The sequence below is a fragment of the Alligator mississippiensis genome, chromosome 7 (assembly GCF_030867095.1).
Source record: "Alligator mississippiensis isolate rAllMis1 chromosome 7, rAllMis1, whole genome shotgun sequence".
NCBI classification, from domain to species: Eukaryota; Metazoa; Chordata; order Crocodylia; family Alligatoridae; genus Alligator; species Alligator mississippiensis.
The window spans coordinates 14,031,390-14,050,570 of NC_081830.1; the positions used below are offsets into that span (position 1 = coordinate 14,031,390).

At 45.3% G+C, this 19,181-nt stretch overlaps 1 protein-coding gene and 1 pseudogene across 1 annotated transcript; both read right to left on the reverse strand.

The window, feature by feature from the left end:
* Positions 1-8,140: 8,140 nt before the first annotated feature.
* On the reverse strand, positions 8,141-9,133 carry LOC132251776 (olfactory receptor 13G1-like). Its single transcript, XM_059731705.1, has one exon. The coding sequence runs from the start codon at positions 9,131-9,133 to the stop codon at positions 8,141-8,143; it is 993 nt and encodes a 330-aa protein (XP_059587688.1).
* Positions 9,134-16,021: 6,888 nt separating this feature from the next.
* Positions 16,022-17,565, reverse strand: LOC132251667 (olfactory receptor 13G1-like; annotated as a pseudogene).
* Positions 17,566-19,181: the final 1,616 nt, after the last annotated feature.

Here is a 19,181-nt window from a genome sequence, read left to right on the forward strand (position 1 = left end):
GTTGGGCCTTTCCCGCAACCCTCACCGGGGTAGTGGCCAGCCAATTACCCGACCGGGTCTAAGCATACTCCATCCCCTTTGAGGGTAACACTAAGGGTCTGTATATGTACTGGGCCCTCAGCCCTCTGGTTCCTCTCCCCCTTCACTGGGGTTCCCAGTCTCTGCCCCCTTCACTCCCCGGTGGGCTCAGGTGGCCGTAGCCAGGACCTGGTCCTCACTCTCCCTCCTCAGGGTCTTGTACCCCACAGGGCTCAGGTGGCCACAGCTGTGCCTGGCTCCACTGCCTCCGGTATCACCTGACCCACCCGAATGTGGGAGCTCGGGCTAAGGCAACCCGACCTGCCTTTCACAAGGGTGGTAACTCACCTAGCATTTCCTGGGGGCTCCTATACCACTGAACCCCACCAGGCCAGGTGGCAGGGTGCAGTTTTAGGTCATGCCCAGGACCAGGAGCCTCCTAACCCAACCCCTACAGCTCCTACCCTTACCTACTTTTGATACCAACAGCCTTGCAGACAGACAATGTTGTCCTGCTTATATAGGCAGCCCTGATTCCAAAATGGCTGCCCTCATCAGGCACCTGCTGGCTGCTGGGCTCAGGCCCTTAAAGTGGCAGGCACAAATCGTGCCCTGCCACAGTATTTATGGATTGCTGTAAGGCAGGAAAAGAGCACCACCACCTAGTCTGTATGACTGGGTATCACAAACTAGATAGTTCCCCTTGCTAGTCCTAACTGCCCAGACCTCTTTCCAGGCTTCTTCTTGAAGCTGGCCCTTTTCCTATTTTCCTGTTCATTTGGGAACTGGGGGAAGGGGAAGAAAGAAAGAAAAGTGGAGATGTTTCTGTCTACTTGGAGTAATGTCCAAGGCTAGATCCAAAGGTCCCCTTTTTGGGTGAGGGAGCATACCCATCTAGCACAGCCACATACACAGCGCCAGACCAAGCCAAGGGGTATCTCCCTCTTGGCTGCCTGGGGAGGGAGTGAAGGAGCGGGGTATCATTTTTAAGCGAAGAGTACAAAAAGAGGCAAGTTCATTCCTAAAGTGTTTTCTGTCTTGCAAAGGGCTATAATCTGGGTCTCCCATTCTCTCAAAATGTGCCCTAGTCACTAGACACTTGGCCTTAAAGATAGCCAGGTCCTCCTCCAGCACTGGCTAGTTGTTTCTTTTCTGTGGCAATGCAGAAATCCCTGGTGCATTTAGGCTTTGATATCAGTGGGATAACATATTGGAGCCATTCTTTGGTGTTGCTATATCTCTGTGGGTAGTAAAAGGCTTCTTTTTTCTGTGGCATCTCATTACTTCATAAACAGTATTCAATTTATATAATTTTTTTCTAGATAGTTGCATAGCCCTCCTCACCCTAATGGCCTGCCCAGCATGATATGTGTACCTGGGAAATCCTTTTTTGCTACACAGCTGCTCAGCCAGAGTGCCATCCTGCTGAGCTTGCTCTATTCTTTTTAATTCAATGGTAATAATATTTATCTCTGAACATGATGCACAGGTTGATATTTTCCCTTTAAAATGAATAGGAAGTATGTACTTAGACCCCCTAAGTAGTTATGACCACATTTGGCATTCATGGCTGCAAGGCAGATCTCTAGCTGGTCTAAATTGGCCGTGTCAAGTTGTGATCAATGGGCCAAGTCCCAAGTGGATTTAAATCAGACCCAGCTGCACTGCAATCAGTGGAGGCACATCTGCATATGGTATAGGTAGATTTGGTTTCTGTGGAGGCAATAGGCCTGATCACCAACTGATTAAAAGCTTTCTAGTTCCATTGGTCTTTTTCAGGAGTCCCCTAATCTGCCTGTGCCTCAGTTTCTCCATCTATGAAAAGGGACAGTAGCCTCACTTTACCATAGCACAATGTTGTGACAAGAGAGTTCATAGCTATTGCAAGGGATGAAGCCTATGTAGCTACCTAGTGAAGATATTTTGCATGTCTTGTGAATGATGTGTGGTTAAATGTATCACTGTTTATAGCGATACCTGTGATGGGAAGCATTTTGATACCTAGAGAATATTGCAGCCCCAAACAATGACTTCAAAACCGTATCCCAGTGAAATCACAGCTAGTTTTCCTTTGAGTGTTGGGTTAGCAAGATTTGGGCCTACATGCGATGTTTGATGATGAATTAATAAGAATAAAGTGAAACTCTCGGAGTCGGGAAGGCTCCCTAGTGTTACCGCATCCAAGTGGGTAGTGAGCTCCCACTAGTCTGGCATGTGGACAGATCAACTGGACGCTTTTGGGAACTGATCACAGACAAATAGTACAGACAAAAGACAGAAAATATAGATAATATCAAGCATATTTTTCTTGCCTTGAAGGATCCCCAGATGGCAGCAAAGGATTAGAAATGATACATAAGCAACTGGAATAGAAACTGGATGGAAGCAGCTATTGCTTTAGAATGGGAAAGATACTGGTGATGTGAGTGATGAATGAAGATGAGTCATAACTTCACAGTTATTAGGAGGCTCAGAGCTATTCTAGATATGCCGTATATAAAATAGACATACAAACGCATTTCTCAGTGAACTCCCTGGGAATGAAAGCTGTCCAGTGACCATTAAAAGTAAGATTAAAAAAAAATGTATTAGAAATGTGGTGCTCAAGTATCTTAGGCTTCACAAAAATCTCCACATAAACCAAAGGGAATTAGGTAATGAGAGCAAATGTGAAGGTGTGCATCTGAGTGAGAAAGATGGTGGCCTGGAAAGGAATAGACCTTCATTTGTAATCAGAACCCTTGCTTGCAACAGGAAAGAAGTGTTCCCATTATGCTTCCTACCATGCATTTTATCCAATGGCTATTAAAGGCAAGGGGCTCCATCTTAGCTTCAAAAAGAGTGCTGGGGAGGGCCTTGGTTAATGCCTGACTTGTGCCATGATAGTTAGAGCACCACGTGGAGGAAAGTGTGTTTTGTACGTTCACATCCCTTCTAGGCCAGGGGGGACCTTAGAGTTCAGGTATTTGAGAGTGAACACAGATCTCTTGCCTCCTAGGTGAACTGTAATTCATAATAGGTCTGCTGTAGCCAAAAATGTAAGGCGTCTTGCTGTGGGTCCAGATGAATGATTTCAACATTTTTAATTTAGTTATTGGGGCAAAATATGGAAAGATCCTCTTCCCCCCTCCCATTGCTTTCTCCAAAACGTACTCAGCTACCCCCATGCATAGTAGGCCTGTGCGAAGCTTCGGTAGCCGATTTGATTTGGAGGAGATTTGGCCTGATTCGGCTGCCGAATCTCCAAATCAAATCAGGAGACCCATTCAAAGGTCCAAATTGAATTGGAAGCCTCCGAATCAATTTGGAGGGATTTGGCGCCAATTCGGAGATTCGGCCATAGACAAAATAGGCAGCAGTCCTCCACCATGCTGGACGCAGAAGCCTCCAGTTGGTAAGTCTGTTGTGGTTGGCAGAGGGTGTTGATATGCCCCTGCATGCCTCTTCCCTCCCCCCTCTGCCCACCACAACAGACTTACCAGCTGGGGGCAGCTGCGTCTAGTGTGGTTGAGGACTTGTCCTAATGAAGGAGGGATTGGGGCTGGGGTTGGGACAAGCTGCCCAGCCAGGGCAGTGCGGGGCACAGGACTCAGGGATGGGGGTTCCTGCCATTGCACGCTGCTGGTCTGGGAGGGCATGAGAGCGGGCATGTGCCCCTGGATATGCACAGGGTGGGCTGGGCCAGGCTGTGCTCTGTGAGGCTAGCCCCAGCCACCCACCGCCAGGCTGCACTCCACGGGGCAGGTGGAGCCAGGGCTGTATCCAGGCGGCTAGCCCCAGCTGCAGCCTGGAGCACAGCCATGGCTCCACCCACCCCACAGAGTACAGTGGAGTGGGGGACATGGGGGGCTGCAGCCACCCTAAAATTCCCCATAGCCCCTGCCACCAGCCCCTCCGCGATCTGGGTGCATGCGCCCACCCCATGGCCCTGCCGCTGCTCACCCAGTTGGGCCACGGGCACATGAGATCTGCCCCCCGCCCCACACCTCTTCCCTCCCCCTCCTCCCACCACAACAGGCTTACCGGATGGAGGCAGCTGTGTCCAGTGTGGTCAGGGACTGCTGCTTGTTTGCTCTATGGCCGAATTTCTGAATCAGCTCCGAATTGGCACCGAATCTTCGAATCCAATTCAGCCAAATCAAAATCGGGACAGTGACTCAAGTCACCCGATCGAATCACTGTCCCTCTGAATCAGCCGAATCTGAATCTGAATTGAATACCTGCCGCTTCGCACAGGCCTAATTCGTAAGTCCATTAGGTGAGGTTTATGGAGCCAAAGTGTCAAGCAGAGACCAAAACCAGCCAAATAGGTAGATAGAAAACTGCCTCTCTAGATATACAAAGGGAAACAGAATCTAGCATAAGAGTTTGTTCAAATTTTGAATGCATCACTTTGGTAAATCAACTGAGATTCAGGAAATATAATCCTGGAAGCCCCGCAGACATTTATAAGCATCCCTGCGATGGACGGCACTTAGTTTCAGGGCTGGTAACAGCATCATCAGAACACCACCTTGCACTGGCTCAGGACCCATGTTCAATATAGAGGACAAAAATCCCACTTCACTAATTCCTCAGGGATACACCCCAAATCTGAGACTGTCCAGAAAAATCAAGCATGGTTGTTTGCTTTACAATGTGGTTAATGAACCCTTGGTATTTAACAATCTGGAGTGAAAAATAGAAAGGTTTTTTGGAAATGAGATACAGGAAAAAAACAAAAAGCCTAGAAAATATGTAATATCAGGACCTGAAGAGGAATACTTGGCATTCAAAAGCTTGTCTAAGTCTATCCCACCCATTCAGTCAGTCCAGTAAAAGAGATCTCCCACAAAAATCCTTGCTTCTCAATGTCAAAGAAATTCTTGCCTTACATGGCAGATTCATTAGATGGCAGGAAAGGGTAAGAAATAAGAAAAATACTAATTATAAGGACTGACTTTAAGACTGCAGTGACTGAGAACAGATCAGATTCTCCATGATATGGTAACTGTGAAAATGAAATAAAATAAGTTGAACATGGTGACGGTGATGATGAGGATGATTATCATCATCCTCATCATAATTTCTAAGTAGTCTTTCCAAATTAAAAACTGATGTCACTAATGTTACTCTTACCTTTAACATAATGCTGTGACCAATAATGTGCCCTACCACCAAACTGGAGGAGCATTGTCTCACTCCTTAGCCCATCAACTACTTGTTGAATCTGTCCAACTTGGGAGATTCCTATGGTAGCAAAACTACCACAACCCACATGCCTCAGGATCCTGCAAGAACTAAAGGACTAAAGGTATTTTGAGCAGTAAAAAAGGGAGTAAGAGGAAAGGAAAGCCATGTTAAGTGTCTGGAGGAAGAGGGAGTCATGCTTCCTTGCAGGTGCATATGGAGAGAGAGATCTTCAAATATGCCTTAGCAATGAAACTGGTTTTAATTTTTTTTTTTTGGGGGGGGGGGAAAGCATCATCAGAAGAGCTTTAGAGAATAAATCACTGTTTTCAAAGTATGGTTACTACAGTGATCGGTACCCTAAACATAGACAGATGGAAAATGAATTTCCCTAATATCTTAAGGGAAATAAAGAGAGGTGTGGGGTACGGAGGAGTTTTGAGAACTGTGAGGGTGATAAATTAGCAAGGCAGATCAACAGATAGCTTGCAATATTTGAGGCGGTTTTTGGATGTAGATATGGATATCTTATTATCATAGGTCACTGTGCAAGCCTGACAGTAAGGCACATTCATAATTATCAATAAATTAACTCCAGATTAATACTAGTAAAGATAAAATCAGGTGCTCAGTCAAAAAAAAGACATTCAGACAGCAAATATTTATTCATGGTATATGATACAGCAAAAATTTGGTTATGACATCTTGAAAAAGGATGGCTTTTGCTTGTTTGTGGTAACAATCCTTTCTTTCTGCTTTCCTGCCTTCAACAGACTTTGAAAAAATATTTAAGAGAAATACAGTGAGAGAAATAATGGGAGAAGCAATCAGCTTTAAATTGATATAAAACCCTGGACCTCAATGGCTGTTTGTACACACAACTTTTTTTGCCCTTTCCTGTGGTGCAACTGTGGGACTGTTTGCATGAGCAGGATGGACACTTTGAAAGTCCTTCTGGTGCATTAAAGTAAAACTCTTTGGATGTAGTTTAGTTTGGCTCACCAGGAATTAAAGCATCACACCCATGCATTTGTTACGTGCACACACAAAGGCACTCAGACATGTATTTAGCCTCTTTTTCCACCAGGTGCTGCTGCAACTTTTGTGCCATTCACTCCTGGGCCCATCGGATGTCGTTTTGAATTGTTATGACAGCAACCAAAGGTTTCATTAATGTCTTATCGGAAGTTTAGTTTGACACCCCATAAAGAATGAGTAGATGGGCTGCAAATGCCAGGCTAGGATCCAGAAAGTGCTTTTATACTGCAGGTCTCCAGAAAAAAAAAATTAAAAATAATTCATTTTGACAAATATTGGCTCGTTAACATCAGTGGTCTGAGTTAGATACATGGGCATGAGGCATTTGGACATCAGCTGAGATACATACAGTACAGATATATTTCTATTTTGAAAACAGCTTTTTTATTACATACTTACTGTTTTACTACATACTTACTGAACATTTTTATGATATGTGAGCAGTTTTCTTACATACTTACTGAAAAAAAATAATGCCACGGTACAATGAAGTCAATCAGGAATAATTTGTGACACCGTAAGAGCCACGACATATGAAATTATTTTTATGCAATAAACTTTGGCACATTTCTCACTGGAGATTATTGCTCCTGGGCAATACATTTGCACCCAGAGCTGCAGCACACTGAACTGGGGTGGAGCAGCCCCAGCTGGCAGGGAGCCCCAGGGTTCACCCTGTCAGCCCGGGTCTGCTCCAACCTGGCTCAATGTGCTGAGGATAGGCTATTTGGGCTATGATGGTGCTCCAGTGCAGGGCTAGCCGGCAGGAAGGCCTGCACTATAGCACCCTTGTACTCCAGTCTGCCCTGCTCAGCATCTTCACATGCATTGTGGTGGAGTGAATAACTCCTCCATGCAATAGTACTTGTGTCCAGCAGCACTAGCCTACAGCAGAGCTAATTAGTTTGCTCTGAGGCCAGACTCTTGCCTGCTGCCTAGCCACACAGCTCTGTGCTTTCAGGACCTTTGTGCCCCAACTGGCCCCTCCACTGCCTGATGCTGCCACCTAAAGCCCAGGGCTGAGCAGCCGTGGTGTAAACTGCTCTGCCTTGGCTCAAATTGCTGTTGTCCTGAGTGCATGTTTAAATGGCATGTTAGTTTACTCCAGCTCAAAATGATTCAAAGGTTATTGCTTCAATTTAATTGCACGTGTAGATGCATCCAGTATGCCTAACGCTGTCTAGAGTATCACCCTAGACCGATAATATGAGTGCAGTTCACTAATAATGTAAATGAATACAAGCACATTTCCACCATGTTGCTAGCAGTCTAGGGCAGGGCAGTTCTCCTAGTTCCACTGCAGCGCGAGAACAATAATCCAGGATGTTGCAACAGTTTACATCAAGCGTCGACTTCAGATAGAGACAACGGGTGCATTCAGAAGAGTGCATACTTGCAGTTTGCGGCCCCTCTGACATGTTTTTGGCTCTGCAAACCACATGCTTTGAACATGCAACTGTTTGCCGTGCTGCAAATTTTCAGTGAAAGGCCCAAATTTGACACTGGGATGTCTTGGTATCAAAACAAACAAATGCCATATAAGCAGTGCAGCACATGCAGCAGCAGCATGTGCCACTGGAAACAGCCTGGCCATCCAGAAGCATGCTCTGGCTGCCAGCCAGGCTCTGTGCAAACAGATTGGTGCTGCTACTGCACTCGGAGGCCCCCAGGAGCCTAGGTAAGGCTGCTGGGGCCAGCACAGCTCCCCTACCCCACCCAGGACAATTTGATGCAGACCAGAGTGCACATGCATGGGCGTGCCCTGGAGCACATAGCAGTGGCACAAATGTGCACTGTAAATTCTTGTGTCCCTGGAAGTGTGCACCTGTACACATGGGGATGTGCCCAATTAGGTTCAAAGAAGTCCATTAGGAACACTGGGATTTGAACCCAGACTTCACCTCTCCCTGCAGGCTCAGCTACTTCGGGTTTGAATCACAGTGGTCGTAACAAAGTCAAGCCTATTCCTTTTCAAGCTGACTCTCTCAAGTGGAAGAATTTTCCTAAAGGCCACTTTGACTTCCTTGTTGCGCAGACTGTAGATCAGAGGATTCAGTGCGGGAGTCACAAGCGTGTACAGAACGGCCACCAGCTTGTCCTTATCCAGCGAGTAGCTGGAGGTCGGCCGAATGTAAGTGTAGATAATGGCAGAGTAGTATAGGGCAACCACAACAAGGTGCGAGGAACATGTAGAGAAGGCCCTTCGCTTCCCTTCAGAGCTCTGAATTTTCAAAATGCTGATGATGATGAAGGCATAGGATGTACCGGTCAGTAGGAAGTTCCCCATGGCTAGGAAGACATCAGCAATGAAGACCATGACTTCATTCAGGTATGTTGAGGTGCAGGACAATGCCAACAGAGGTGGGATTTCACAGAAGAAGTGCTGGATGAAGTTAGGCCCACAAAAATTTAGTCGAAGCATGAGCAAGGTGTGCACCAAGGAATTGATTGCTCCAACTGCCCAGACAATGGCTGCTAATGTGATGCAAACACTCTTGGTCATGACAGTTACGTAGCGCAAGGGACGGCAGATGGCCATGTACCGGTCCAAAGCCATGGCTGTAAGGAGCACTAGCTCTGTTCCACATGACAAAGTGAAGGTAAAGAGCTGAGCCATGCAGCCATCGAAGGAGATGGTTTTCTTCCCAAGCATCAGGTTCTGCATCATTTTGGGTAGGATGGCAGACGTGCAAAGAATATCAATTAGAGCCAAGTTAGCAATGAAGAAGTACATGGGGGTGTGCAGAGGCGGGTGGAAGACAATGGCCAGGATGATCAGGGAATTGCCCTTGATGGCAACAACAAAAAGGCAGAGCACGGTTCCAAAGAAGAGCCCCTGTAAATGGGGATGGTCAAAGAGTCCCTGCATGTTGAACTCAGATACTCTGGTATGGTTACTGGCTTCCATTTAATAAGGCAGCTCTTCTGTAGGAATGAAAACAGACATCTAAACAATTACAAACATCTGATGAGTAGAGCTGCTAAGCAGTCTATCAAACTGACAGCCAGGCCACGGGTGGATGGATTACTATTACTATTACTACTACTAACAACAATAATAATCATAATAATAAGCAGTCGATCAAACTGACAGCCAGGCCACAGGTGGATGGGTTATTATTATCAATAATAATAATATAAATTATATTTAATATTAATAGTAATAGTAATAATAGTAACGAAGATGATGATAAATAATACAGGATGAATAGATTTACAAATAGCTATTCAGCTCAAACCTTTAGGATTTTCTAGACAAATCACACAGCTTATGACAAAGCTAAGCAATATCAACACATGTAAATGTTAGACATTGTAAGTTCTTGAATCTATAGTCCTCCAACTGTTGAGGGGAGCTGGAAGAAAATAACAATATGAAATAGGCTCCACTGGAGCAGGATCAGACCTTACCGTATTCTGGAATATATGCCCCTCATTAGGAGGTATGCATATACAATATGGCCTGGAAAGTTGCTCATACACCAACACCTCAAGAGTAATGTGCGTTCCCCACTATCTACATAAGAGCCAGTGAACTGAACTGTTCCAATGCTGTAACTGTTCATCTCATAACAAGGTGTGCTTTCAGATGGGAACATGGCATAAGTAGTACGGACTTTTCTTTCCTTTAAGTCACTGGGATAAATCAGGAATAATTCCTGTGAAATGTTCCCCTCATTAGAGTTGCATTCCTAGGCATCTGTTATAATGGGCAGGAGAAAGGAAGCCATGGAATTTAATCTTTTTTTAAGCCATTACACAGCACATCAATACTCTCATATTTTCATATCTAGCTTTTGCAGTATTCCCTAAAGACACCTTTCTGTCCTATATAGGAGCCTGTATCTCCTTTCATTGTCTTCAGAGTTTTTACCTCCTAAAACCACTTTATTGCTTTTACAGACTACTGCCCCCTCCCCCTTCAGTAGGACAAGCATGTCTCCATTGGGACCAGAGGAGTGACAGATGTAGCGTGCTGTAAAAAAGGGTAAAAGAATCACTGAGCCAATATTGCTCTATTTTCATATTTTCCTAGAACAAACCAATTTAAGTAATGGCCCCCTTTGCATCATTTTTTATTATTGGAAACTCTTTCAGCACAGATCCTATTGCCTGAATCTTTTGTCGTTAGCCCCACTATGTACCTCCAGCTTTGTACCCCCACTGACTTCAGATCCTGATCACAATGACATTAGAGCAAGTCTGATGAGGGCTGGGGAGTCGCAACAGATTTTCTCATGTCTAGCTGAGATCAGTTAAGAGGTTAAATTTCATGAACACAGTTGAAGAAATCAAAGCACACTGAGCTAAATCACAAAGTCAGTGCATTCATACGTAGAAAGAAAAAAAAGTAAGACCAATTAAAGTAATCTAGCACTCCAAAATAGTGGTGATGTCTCATCCCAGCGAAGTTCAGTTGGAGTGGGTAGTTAGCACCCAAAATAACTTTAAATTATGAGTTTAAAAGTTTACATCATAACACTTGCTTTCTCTTCTCACAAATAACGATGGGAGTATGGTTAAAATGTAAGATACCATATATATTGCTAGATAGGTTTTGAAAGAGCATTGTTTCCTCTTAGCATTTCATTTTCAAAGAGTAATGAAAGAGTTTGAAAAAAGGAAGGATGAAATCAGGAACATCCTCACCTCTCCCTGAATCCACATAGATGACTTCTTTACAATGAATGGAGCAACAATTGAAGGACAGACTCCAAGCCTGTGCTACATTTCTGAGGCTGGTTTTCATTTTAAAGAATCACCTTGTACAGAAAGTGCTTTGGTCCCTTGTGAACTTGTGCAAGATTTCACTCTCAAATAAAGCCCCAAAGGAGAATACCAGTGGGAATCATGTAAATTGGCAGGAAAAAAAAACCAAAAAACTTTTAAATTGGCAAAATACCCCTAGAAGTTTTAATGGATGTTTCCTTTTATGAGTGACTTCAGGGAAATGCCATTTCCATCAACTTTTTTTTCTTTTCCCTTTGTAAACCTGAACAGGTCTCTACGCGCACCTGTAGGTTTCATGGTAATCCAGGAAACTTGAATGATAATTTCCAAGGATGAATTTCCAAGCTGAAATGTTGGCCCTCTTTTGAGATGAATTATGAAAGAGCCTTCTATGGGGCTAGCATTTCCCCTTCTTTCTTGTCCTCTGCAATAATTGGCCCTTTGTGCACAAAGAACAATCTAAATTCATTTTCTATTGGAGGAACTTTCCTGTGCAATACCTCCAGTAACTGCATGGTAACCTCAAAAAGGTGACCTTAAAACCGTGTCCCCTTTTGATAAGCAGGAGTAGTGCCTAACATCTCTTGTGGTCTTTGGAGATCAGTTGGCTGAAATGCTGAGTGGGTGAGTGTCACTGGGTGCAAAAATCTGAAGTCAGATATGTGTGGGCCGGGCCCCGATCCCGCCCTCGTCGCCATGTGCGGCGGTGATTCTGATCCCATTCTGGCCTCCATGGGCAAGCCAGGGGCGAACCGGGGTCGTACCGGACCCGTCTCCGGTGCACGCAGGCTGTGGCCGTCAGCCCGGACACGCGGGGTGGGAGAAACCGCGGGGCGGTTTTGTGCACACGAGTTAGAATTAGTCATGGAGGCGTAACGGTTGATTGAAAAGATTGTTTACTTGCACCCAAAGATGGTATCGGTGTAGGCTGGACAAGTTTCCAGGCACAGCTCCCGCTTGAACCCTCGTTGGAGGACTCTGACAAAACGATTGCTCCCACGGAGTTTGCTAGGCTCCGCGGGTCTGGTTAAGTTGGGTTTGAAAAGTTTCCCCAGAGTTATTCAGGCTCTGTGGGTCCGATAAGTTTTCGCCAGAGTTTGCTAGGCTCCGCGGGGTCCGAAATTACAGGAAAGGGATACGTCTAGGATTGTGCTCAGCGACGGGGAGAGGCGAGAAGCGAAAGCTCTGTAGGCTCGGTTCTATTGCCTCGCTTGCCTGCTTAGGGGAGGCGCGCCGGGTCCGCGAGGGTCCACAGCGCTTGGAGATCTTCACACAGAATCTCTCTCTCTCCTCCGTCCTCCAGCTTGGGCGGAAACTACCCAAGCCTTTTGTACAGCTAGCAAGCTAATCACTAGCCGCCACATGTGCCTAAATTAGGAGTCGGCCAATAACATGGCGCAGACCCTAACACAAATGGCAGGAAATTCTTTACAGCGTGTATCACTACGATGCAAAAGAGATGCACACTGCAAAGAAGCTGCAATTCGGTGGGAAATCTCCCGCTGCACCAGAGCTCTCTCTAGCAGCAGAGAGCTCTACCGTGCAAAGAAAGCGACAAATTTGACGGGAAATAATTTAGCGGTGCCGAAACGCGCACACAAACAAAAAATCACAACTTTGGGTTGTGACAAGATACACATTTGGAGCTGTTACTTGAGAGAGACATTTGATTAACAGAACAGCAAGATGCAGGACAAGAAGCCTCCTCTGAGTTTCACATCTGAGAGAAGAAAGTTTTCAGGGTGGAAAACCCTCTGACTGATAGACATCCACACCCCGTTGCAACACGGGACTTGTGCACCTAAATGGGATTATGGCACATGGGAAACAGGATCAAATGTATTCTTGTCTGTGGCAATAACACTGGATCTAACTCCCTGGGATCCTCCCAGACTTACTTCACTTCCTCTCTGTTTGGGCTCCCAAACACAAGACATTGTTTGCAAAGGTGGAGCTGGAATGTAACTTGACTGAAACTTGGCATGACTTCTGTCCTCCCTGCCACTTGCCTCCCCTCCACCTTGCTCCTCTATTGCCTGACTCTTTGGGCACTTGCCCCCTGCAGTGCATTGCCCCTGACTGATTTCCTTATGGCCGCCTGCCGCGCACCATTGCTTATCCTATATTGTGGATCTGGCTGCAGCTCCAGCTCCAGCCAAGCAGCAGCAACCTTGGCTCTGGGTTGGAGCCGAAGCCGGAGCCTCTCCCTTACTGCCCAACAATTTCCCTTGTACTCCCATGGGCCCTGCACCACATGGTCTCTCACATGATCTTTCTTGTGTGAACCCCCCTGCCCCCCAACACACACACACTCACACAGACACGTGACTGAAGGCTACTTAGGGAGCTTTAATGAGCTGTAACAGGCTGGGTCAGCACTTCTGGGCTCCCCAAAGAGCTCCCCAAAACTTGTCGAGTGGCCCCTGCGCTCAGCTAGGTGGCTAGGATGAGGCTGCAGCTGGGTGGGAAGTGGTATCTGGGTGCGGGATGGGCAGGTGGGGGCCAGGATCATGGGGCATTGACAGTACGGGGCTGGATCCCAGGGCAGAGCCATGATCCGTTCCCCTTATGTCGCTGCAGTGGACACCAATTCTGCGGGCAGGGGCATGTGGGGAGCAGATTGCAGCTCTGCTCCAGGCCCCGGCCCCATGCCATCACAGCCCCACAATCCACCCCACTAGACATCAAGCCCGATGCTCCAGCCAGTTTTCTATCCACCTTACAGTCCATTCATCCAGCCAGCCCGGACTTCCTTAGCTTGCCTGAGACAATGTCGTGGGAGACTATATCATAAGCCTTGCTAAAATTGAGGTATATCACATCCACTGGTCTCCCCACATCCACAGAGTCATCTCATCATAGAAGGCAATCAAGTTGGTCACATACAACTTGGCCTTGGTGAATCTGTGTTCACTGTTCCTAATCACCTCCTTTGCCAAGTGTTTAGGAAAGGCTCCCTCGAGGATCTGCTCCATGATTTTTTCCAGGGACTGAGGTGATGTCCCCTAGATCCTCCTTTTTCCCTTTCTTAAATATAGGCATTATGTTTTCCCTTTTTCATTCATGCAAGACATCTCCTGATAGTCATGAGTTTTCAGAAACAATGGCCAGCAGTTCTGCAATCACATTGACCAAAGCCCTCAGCATCCTAGGTGCTTTCCATCCAGCCCCATAGACTTGTATACATCCAGTTTTTCTAAATAGACCCTAACCTGTTCTTTTGCCACTATCATATGCTCACCTCCTCCCCAAACTTTGTACTAGGTACAGCAGGTTCACCTTGCCTGTGCAGACTGAGATAAAAAAGGCATTGAGTACTTAAGCATTTTCTGCATGATCTCTCACTAGGTCGCCTCTCCCATTTAGTAAGAGACCCACACTTTCACTGATTTTCATCTTGTTGCTCACATACTTCTAGTAACCCATCTTTTTGTTACCTACTTCACGGCCCTTGCTAGCTGCAACTCCAGTGCACTTTGGCCTTCCTGATTTCACCCCTGCATGCTCAAGCAATACTTTTATACTGCTTCCCAGAAGTTTGCCAAGTTTCCACTTCTTCTAAGTTTCCTTTTGTGTTTTAGCTCATTGAAGAGTTCCCTATTAAGCCACGTCAATCTTGTGCCGTACTTGCTAGTCTTCCTGCACATTGGGATAGTTCATTACTGTGCCTTTAGCAAGGTTTCTTATTAAGATTGCACAGGGCCTGGTTACACATTGCATTTTGAACTGCTCAAAAGTTGATTAGTCCTACCTCGAATTTAGAGCAGTCACATGTAAAGGCTAAAAACCTGCTTTGATTCTCCATCACCTGCACAGCTGTGTTACCCCTATGGGGCTGGCAAGCCAGGATAGACTTCTATCACTGCTCTAGGTGGGTGTGGGGTGGGGGGTGAGATATGAGCTTGGAGGGGCAGGATTATGAAGTTGGGAGGTAGACAATTAGTGGGGTGGGCATGAGTAGTGAAATGGGAGGTGAAAAGGAAATGGGGCTGGGGGAAGGGTGGTGAAATGAAGGATAAAATAAAAATAAGTTTAAAAAGTATTTTAAAAGAAATAAAGAGGAAATAAATGAAAGCAGGCCTCATGTTTTAATAAATTGGGATTTGGGATTGGGGAGTGTGGGGTGCTGGTCATGCTTTCTGGGGTGACTGGGAGGTGGGAGCAGTAAGGGAAAATGCTTTTGGGAGAGCTAGTGTGCCTGCCCTGGGAAGACAGTCCCAGCTCATGGGGACCCCAGTCCAGCCCTTGTTCCCCCTGCCACCTCCTCTGGACCCACTTGTGAACTCATGAATGCCCTGTGACTTGGCTGGCTGGCGTGTGTCCTGCACACCATTTGCATGGGGTTGCACACCCACAGGTGAGAAGATAACACCCCCAAGTGCAGGAGAGGGAGGTGGCTTGGTGCTACAATCTTCCTCTGGGCAGCAGAATTCAGGGGGTGGAAAATGTGTCCACACAGACAGTAGGGTGAAGTGGGGACACGTCCTCCTGAGATGGTGGAGGACTGCAATTGGGCGGTTCATTTGTGGGAAGTGGGCAGTTCATTTGTGGGAAGTAGCCACACATTCATGCCTGGGAACACAGATCAGAGATGAACCTGCCCTTGAGTGACCTAACTTTTAAACCACCTAAAGTGTGCTTAAAACTAGTTTCAGGTGTTAATGTGTGGACAACCCAGGGGTTAAGAGTTCGAGGAGCTACCGGAAATCCATGTGTAAGAAAGCCCTTAAGTAATGAAATGCCCAAAATAGCAACCATGCAGAAAATCATGTTCACAGACCAAGTGCTTTGAAAAGCATAACAGTACCTAGGACAACTCTTTTTGGAATATTTTGGCAAGTAAATCCTAAATTTACTCCTTGCTCTCAAATCTTTTCGTTGTTTATCCCTTGCTATACTGTTCTCCATTTTCCCACTCACTTTATTGGTTACTATGGCTGAGAGACATATATAAATTTTAGACTGATATTTATGTAATTGATATCAATGTATTTCTGCAGTAAGTGAAAATCAATTAAAAAGAAACATTTAAAAAGAAACAAAATATTATTTCCACGCCGCCAATCTGCAATGGTGATGCAATTCTAGAACAGAAGCCTTAAGTGAGAATTAAGAAGTGAATTTTCATAAATACAATTTTATAGAAATCTGCCAGAGACCTACACCTGGGTAGATGAAGCTTTCAGATATCAATTGAAATATAGGAAATATTTTGGAGTCACATTGTTGTACAGAAAACAGAGACTGAAGGGAAAGAATGGGGCGGTGGTTAATTTGTTTGGTTTGTTTTAGTTTGGTTTATATAGATTGTCATGCTTCAAACCAACTGAAAAAAATAATGCTCTGCTACTCTGACCATACATTTAAAAGAAAGCATGCAACAATTTGTACATTATTTTATCTAGCGTAACACATCATGGACTCCTAATCTAAATAGGGTTACAAAGAAAACTGTGTAATATTCACCAAAAACTTGCATCATTTCGTACAAGGGGCAAAAGGCATCATTATTAACTGCAGTGAAATAAGAAAAAAAAACTCAGAGGCTCTGAACATATGTATTAACTGGGGTCCCCTGAAGTGCAGGATATTAAAACAGTTCACACTAGGCGTGGGGCCAGAACACAAATGATGAGATGACAGAGACTGTCTTTTGCCGGCATCAATACGAATCTCCCTTGCAGAACGTGAGGATTTTCCTGAAGGCCACTTTGACCTTGTTGCGCAGGCTGTAGATCAAAGGATTCAGCGCAGGAGTCACAAGTGTGTAAAGCACAGGGACCATCTTTTCCTTATGCAGGGAGTAGCCAGAGGGTGGCCGGACGTAGATGTAGGCGATAGTGGAGTAGTAAAGGGCAACCACAACGAGATGCAAGGAACATGTGGAGAAGGCTCTTGACTTCCCTTCTGACCCTGAATTTTCAGGATGCTTCTGATGATGAAGCCATAAGATACAATGGTCAGCAAAAAGTTTCCCATGGCTAGGAAAATATCGGCAATGAAAGCCATGACTTCGTTGAGGTAAGTTGAGCTGCAGGACAACGCCAGCAGAGGTGGGATCTCACAGAAGCAGTGCTGGATGAGTTTGGGCCCACAGAAATCTAGACACAGCATGAGCAATGTGTGCACAAGGGAATTCATGGTTCCAAGCGCCCCGATACAGGCTGCTAATGTGATGCAGACTCTCTTGGTCATGATGGTTATGTAGTGTAAGGGATGACAGATGGCCATATACCTGTCAAAGGCAGTGGCAGTGAGGAGAACAAGCTCTGTTGCCCCTGAGGAGGTGAAGGTAAAGAGCTGAGCCATGCAGCCATTAAAGGAGATAGTTTTCTTTCCCAGTATCAGGTTCTGCATCATTTTGGGCAGAGCAGAGGAGGTGCAGACAATGTCAATAAAAGCCAGGTTAGCAATGAAGAAGTACATGGGTTTGTGCAGAGGCAGGTGAAGGACAGTTGCCAGGATGATCAAAGAGTTGCCTATAATCGAAGCCATAAAGAGGCACAGGATGATCCCAAAGAACAGACCCTGGAGGTGGGGATGTTCAAAGAGCCCCTCCATGATGAACTCAGGCACCCGTGTGTGGTTCCTGGTTTCCATTTACTTAGGCATTCCTTCTGGAAGAATGAAAATGGAGATGTACATTATTGCAGCCAACTGACAAAAAAAGAGCTGCACAGTTCATCAACATTATGTGCAGTCCATCAAAATTATGGGCAAGCCTAAACCTATGAATGAATGAAATGAGGTGTCGATTGATAGATAAACAGATAATAACGAATGAAAGTATTTCCAAATATCTAGCTATCCAACCCAATCTCTTGCACAGGTTCATCTGAGATATGGTGTGTAACCCGGATCCAGCCCAAGAAGCCACATCATCCGGCCCTGGGTCTTAAGTTGGTCCATACGCCAGGGAGGACTAAGGCACTGAGGAGGGGACCGGTAGCTGAAGGCGGCGGGCAGCCTGCCGTTCTAAAAACTTCTACGGTCTCTACCAAAATCGAGCAATATAAAAACATGTTAACTTAAAAAAATTAATAAATAGCCCAAACCTCTTTTTTTCATTTCCCCAAACCATATTCCTCTGATTTTGCAGCTGTGACAAGGGTAATAACAGTCGGTTGGGTCTTAACAGAAGCCACATTATATTAGATTAGTGACAGGAGTATTCAGAAACTCACCTGAGCTAGACACACCGTACTATCTGGAACACTGTTCATACAGCCACGGCTTAAAAGTAATACTTGCTCCACCGTCTATATTAGCTTAAAAGTCTGATCTGGTCCAGCTGAGCAATTATACATAATGTAATAATATCTATATTTAAGGGAAAACAAGACATACAAAGAGAGGTCTCTACTTTCCTTTCAATCAGGAATCATTCCCCCGTAATTGTAGAACGAGGTGCTTCCAAAAGTGTTAAAAATATTACAACAAGGTCAAATCTGAGCAATATTTGTTTCCTACCCAACAGGAAAATTAGATCTAGTTCTCAGAATCAGACAGACCCCCAAACTTTCCACTTATCTATTTTCTAACTCTAGATGTACTAAGATTAAAGTTTCTCTAAAACTCCTTTGAGGTTTTCCTAGCTGGATCAAAAATGTTGCCAGTTTGGAGGTTTGAAATTCTGCCTGAAGAAACTAAATTAGAAACTTTAAGAATGCCTTCCTCCTCCAATCCAAAGAAAATGGGTTTGCCAAATGGGTTTTGGTGAAGAGCTGCCTGATATTGCAAGATGGGATATATGAAACACGGGGAAATAGTCCCCATTTTGATGGTCTCTCTAGAAGATGCATAGAGCTTGGGTTGCTACAGACACAGGAAGACAAATCTGCCTGTGGGATAACAGCAGGAGAGAAAAGCAATTAGGACTTCTGGGTTTTGTATCGCAGTTGCTGATGTGGAATAGCATGCCTTGGCTCGGCGCGGGGGCAACTGTTAAAACAATTGCCCACACACGTAGCCAGTCAATTTTTCAACCGTTTAACAATGAAAATGAATAGAACATGAAACTATATTACATCAGAGAGAGATGTGGGGCACACACCTGAGTCGGAGCACATCTCTTCCTAAGGTTACCAAAAAGCCCAGAAATAACAGCGATGGGATCATTTTTAGTGCTTGGAATGAAATAATGTCCAAGCTTTAATTGACATGGCACTTGTGGGGGGAAAGCTACCTGGACTCTAAAACTAGGTTACATTTGGGTAGAAACAATT

Bases quoted from the DNA above. Each gene is read 5' to 3' on its own strand.
- LOC132251776 (XM_059731705.1), bottom strand. From the start codon at position 9,133: ATGGAAGCCAGTAACCATACCAGAGTATCTGAGTTCAACATGCAGGGA.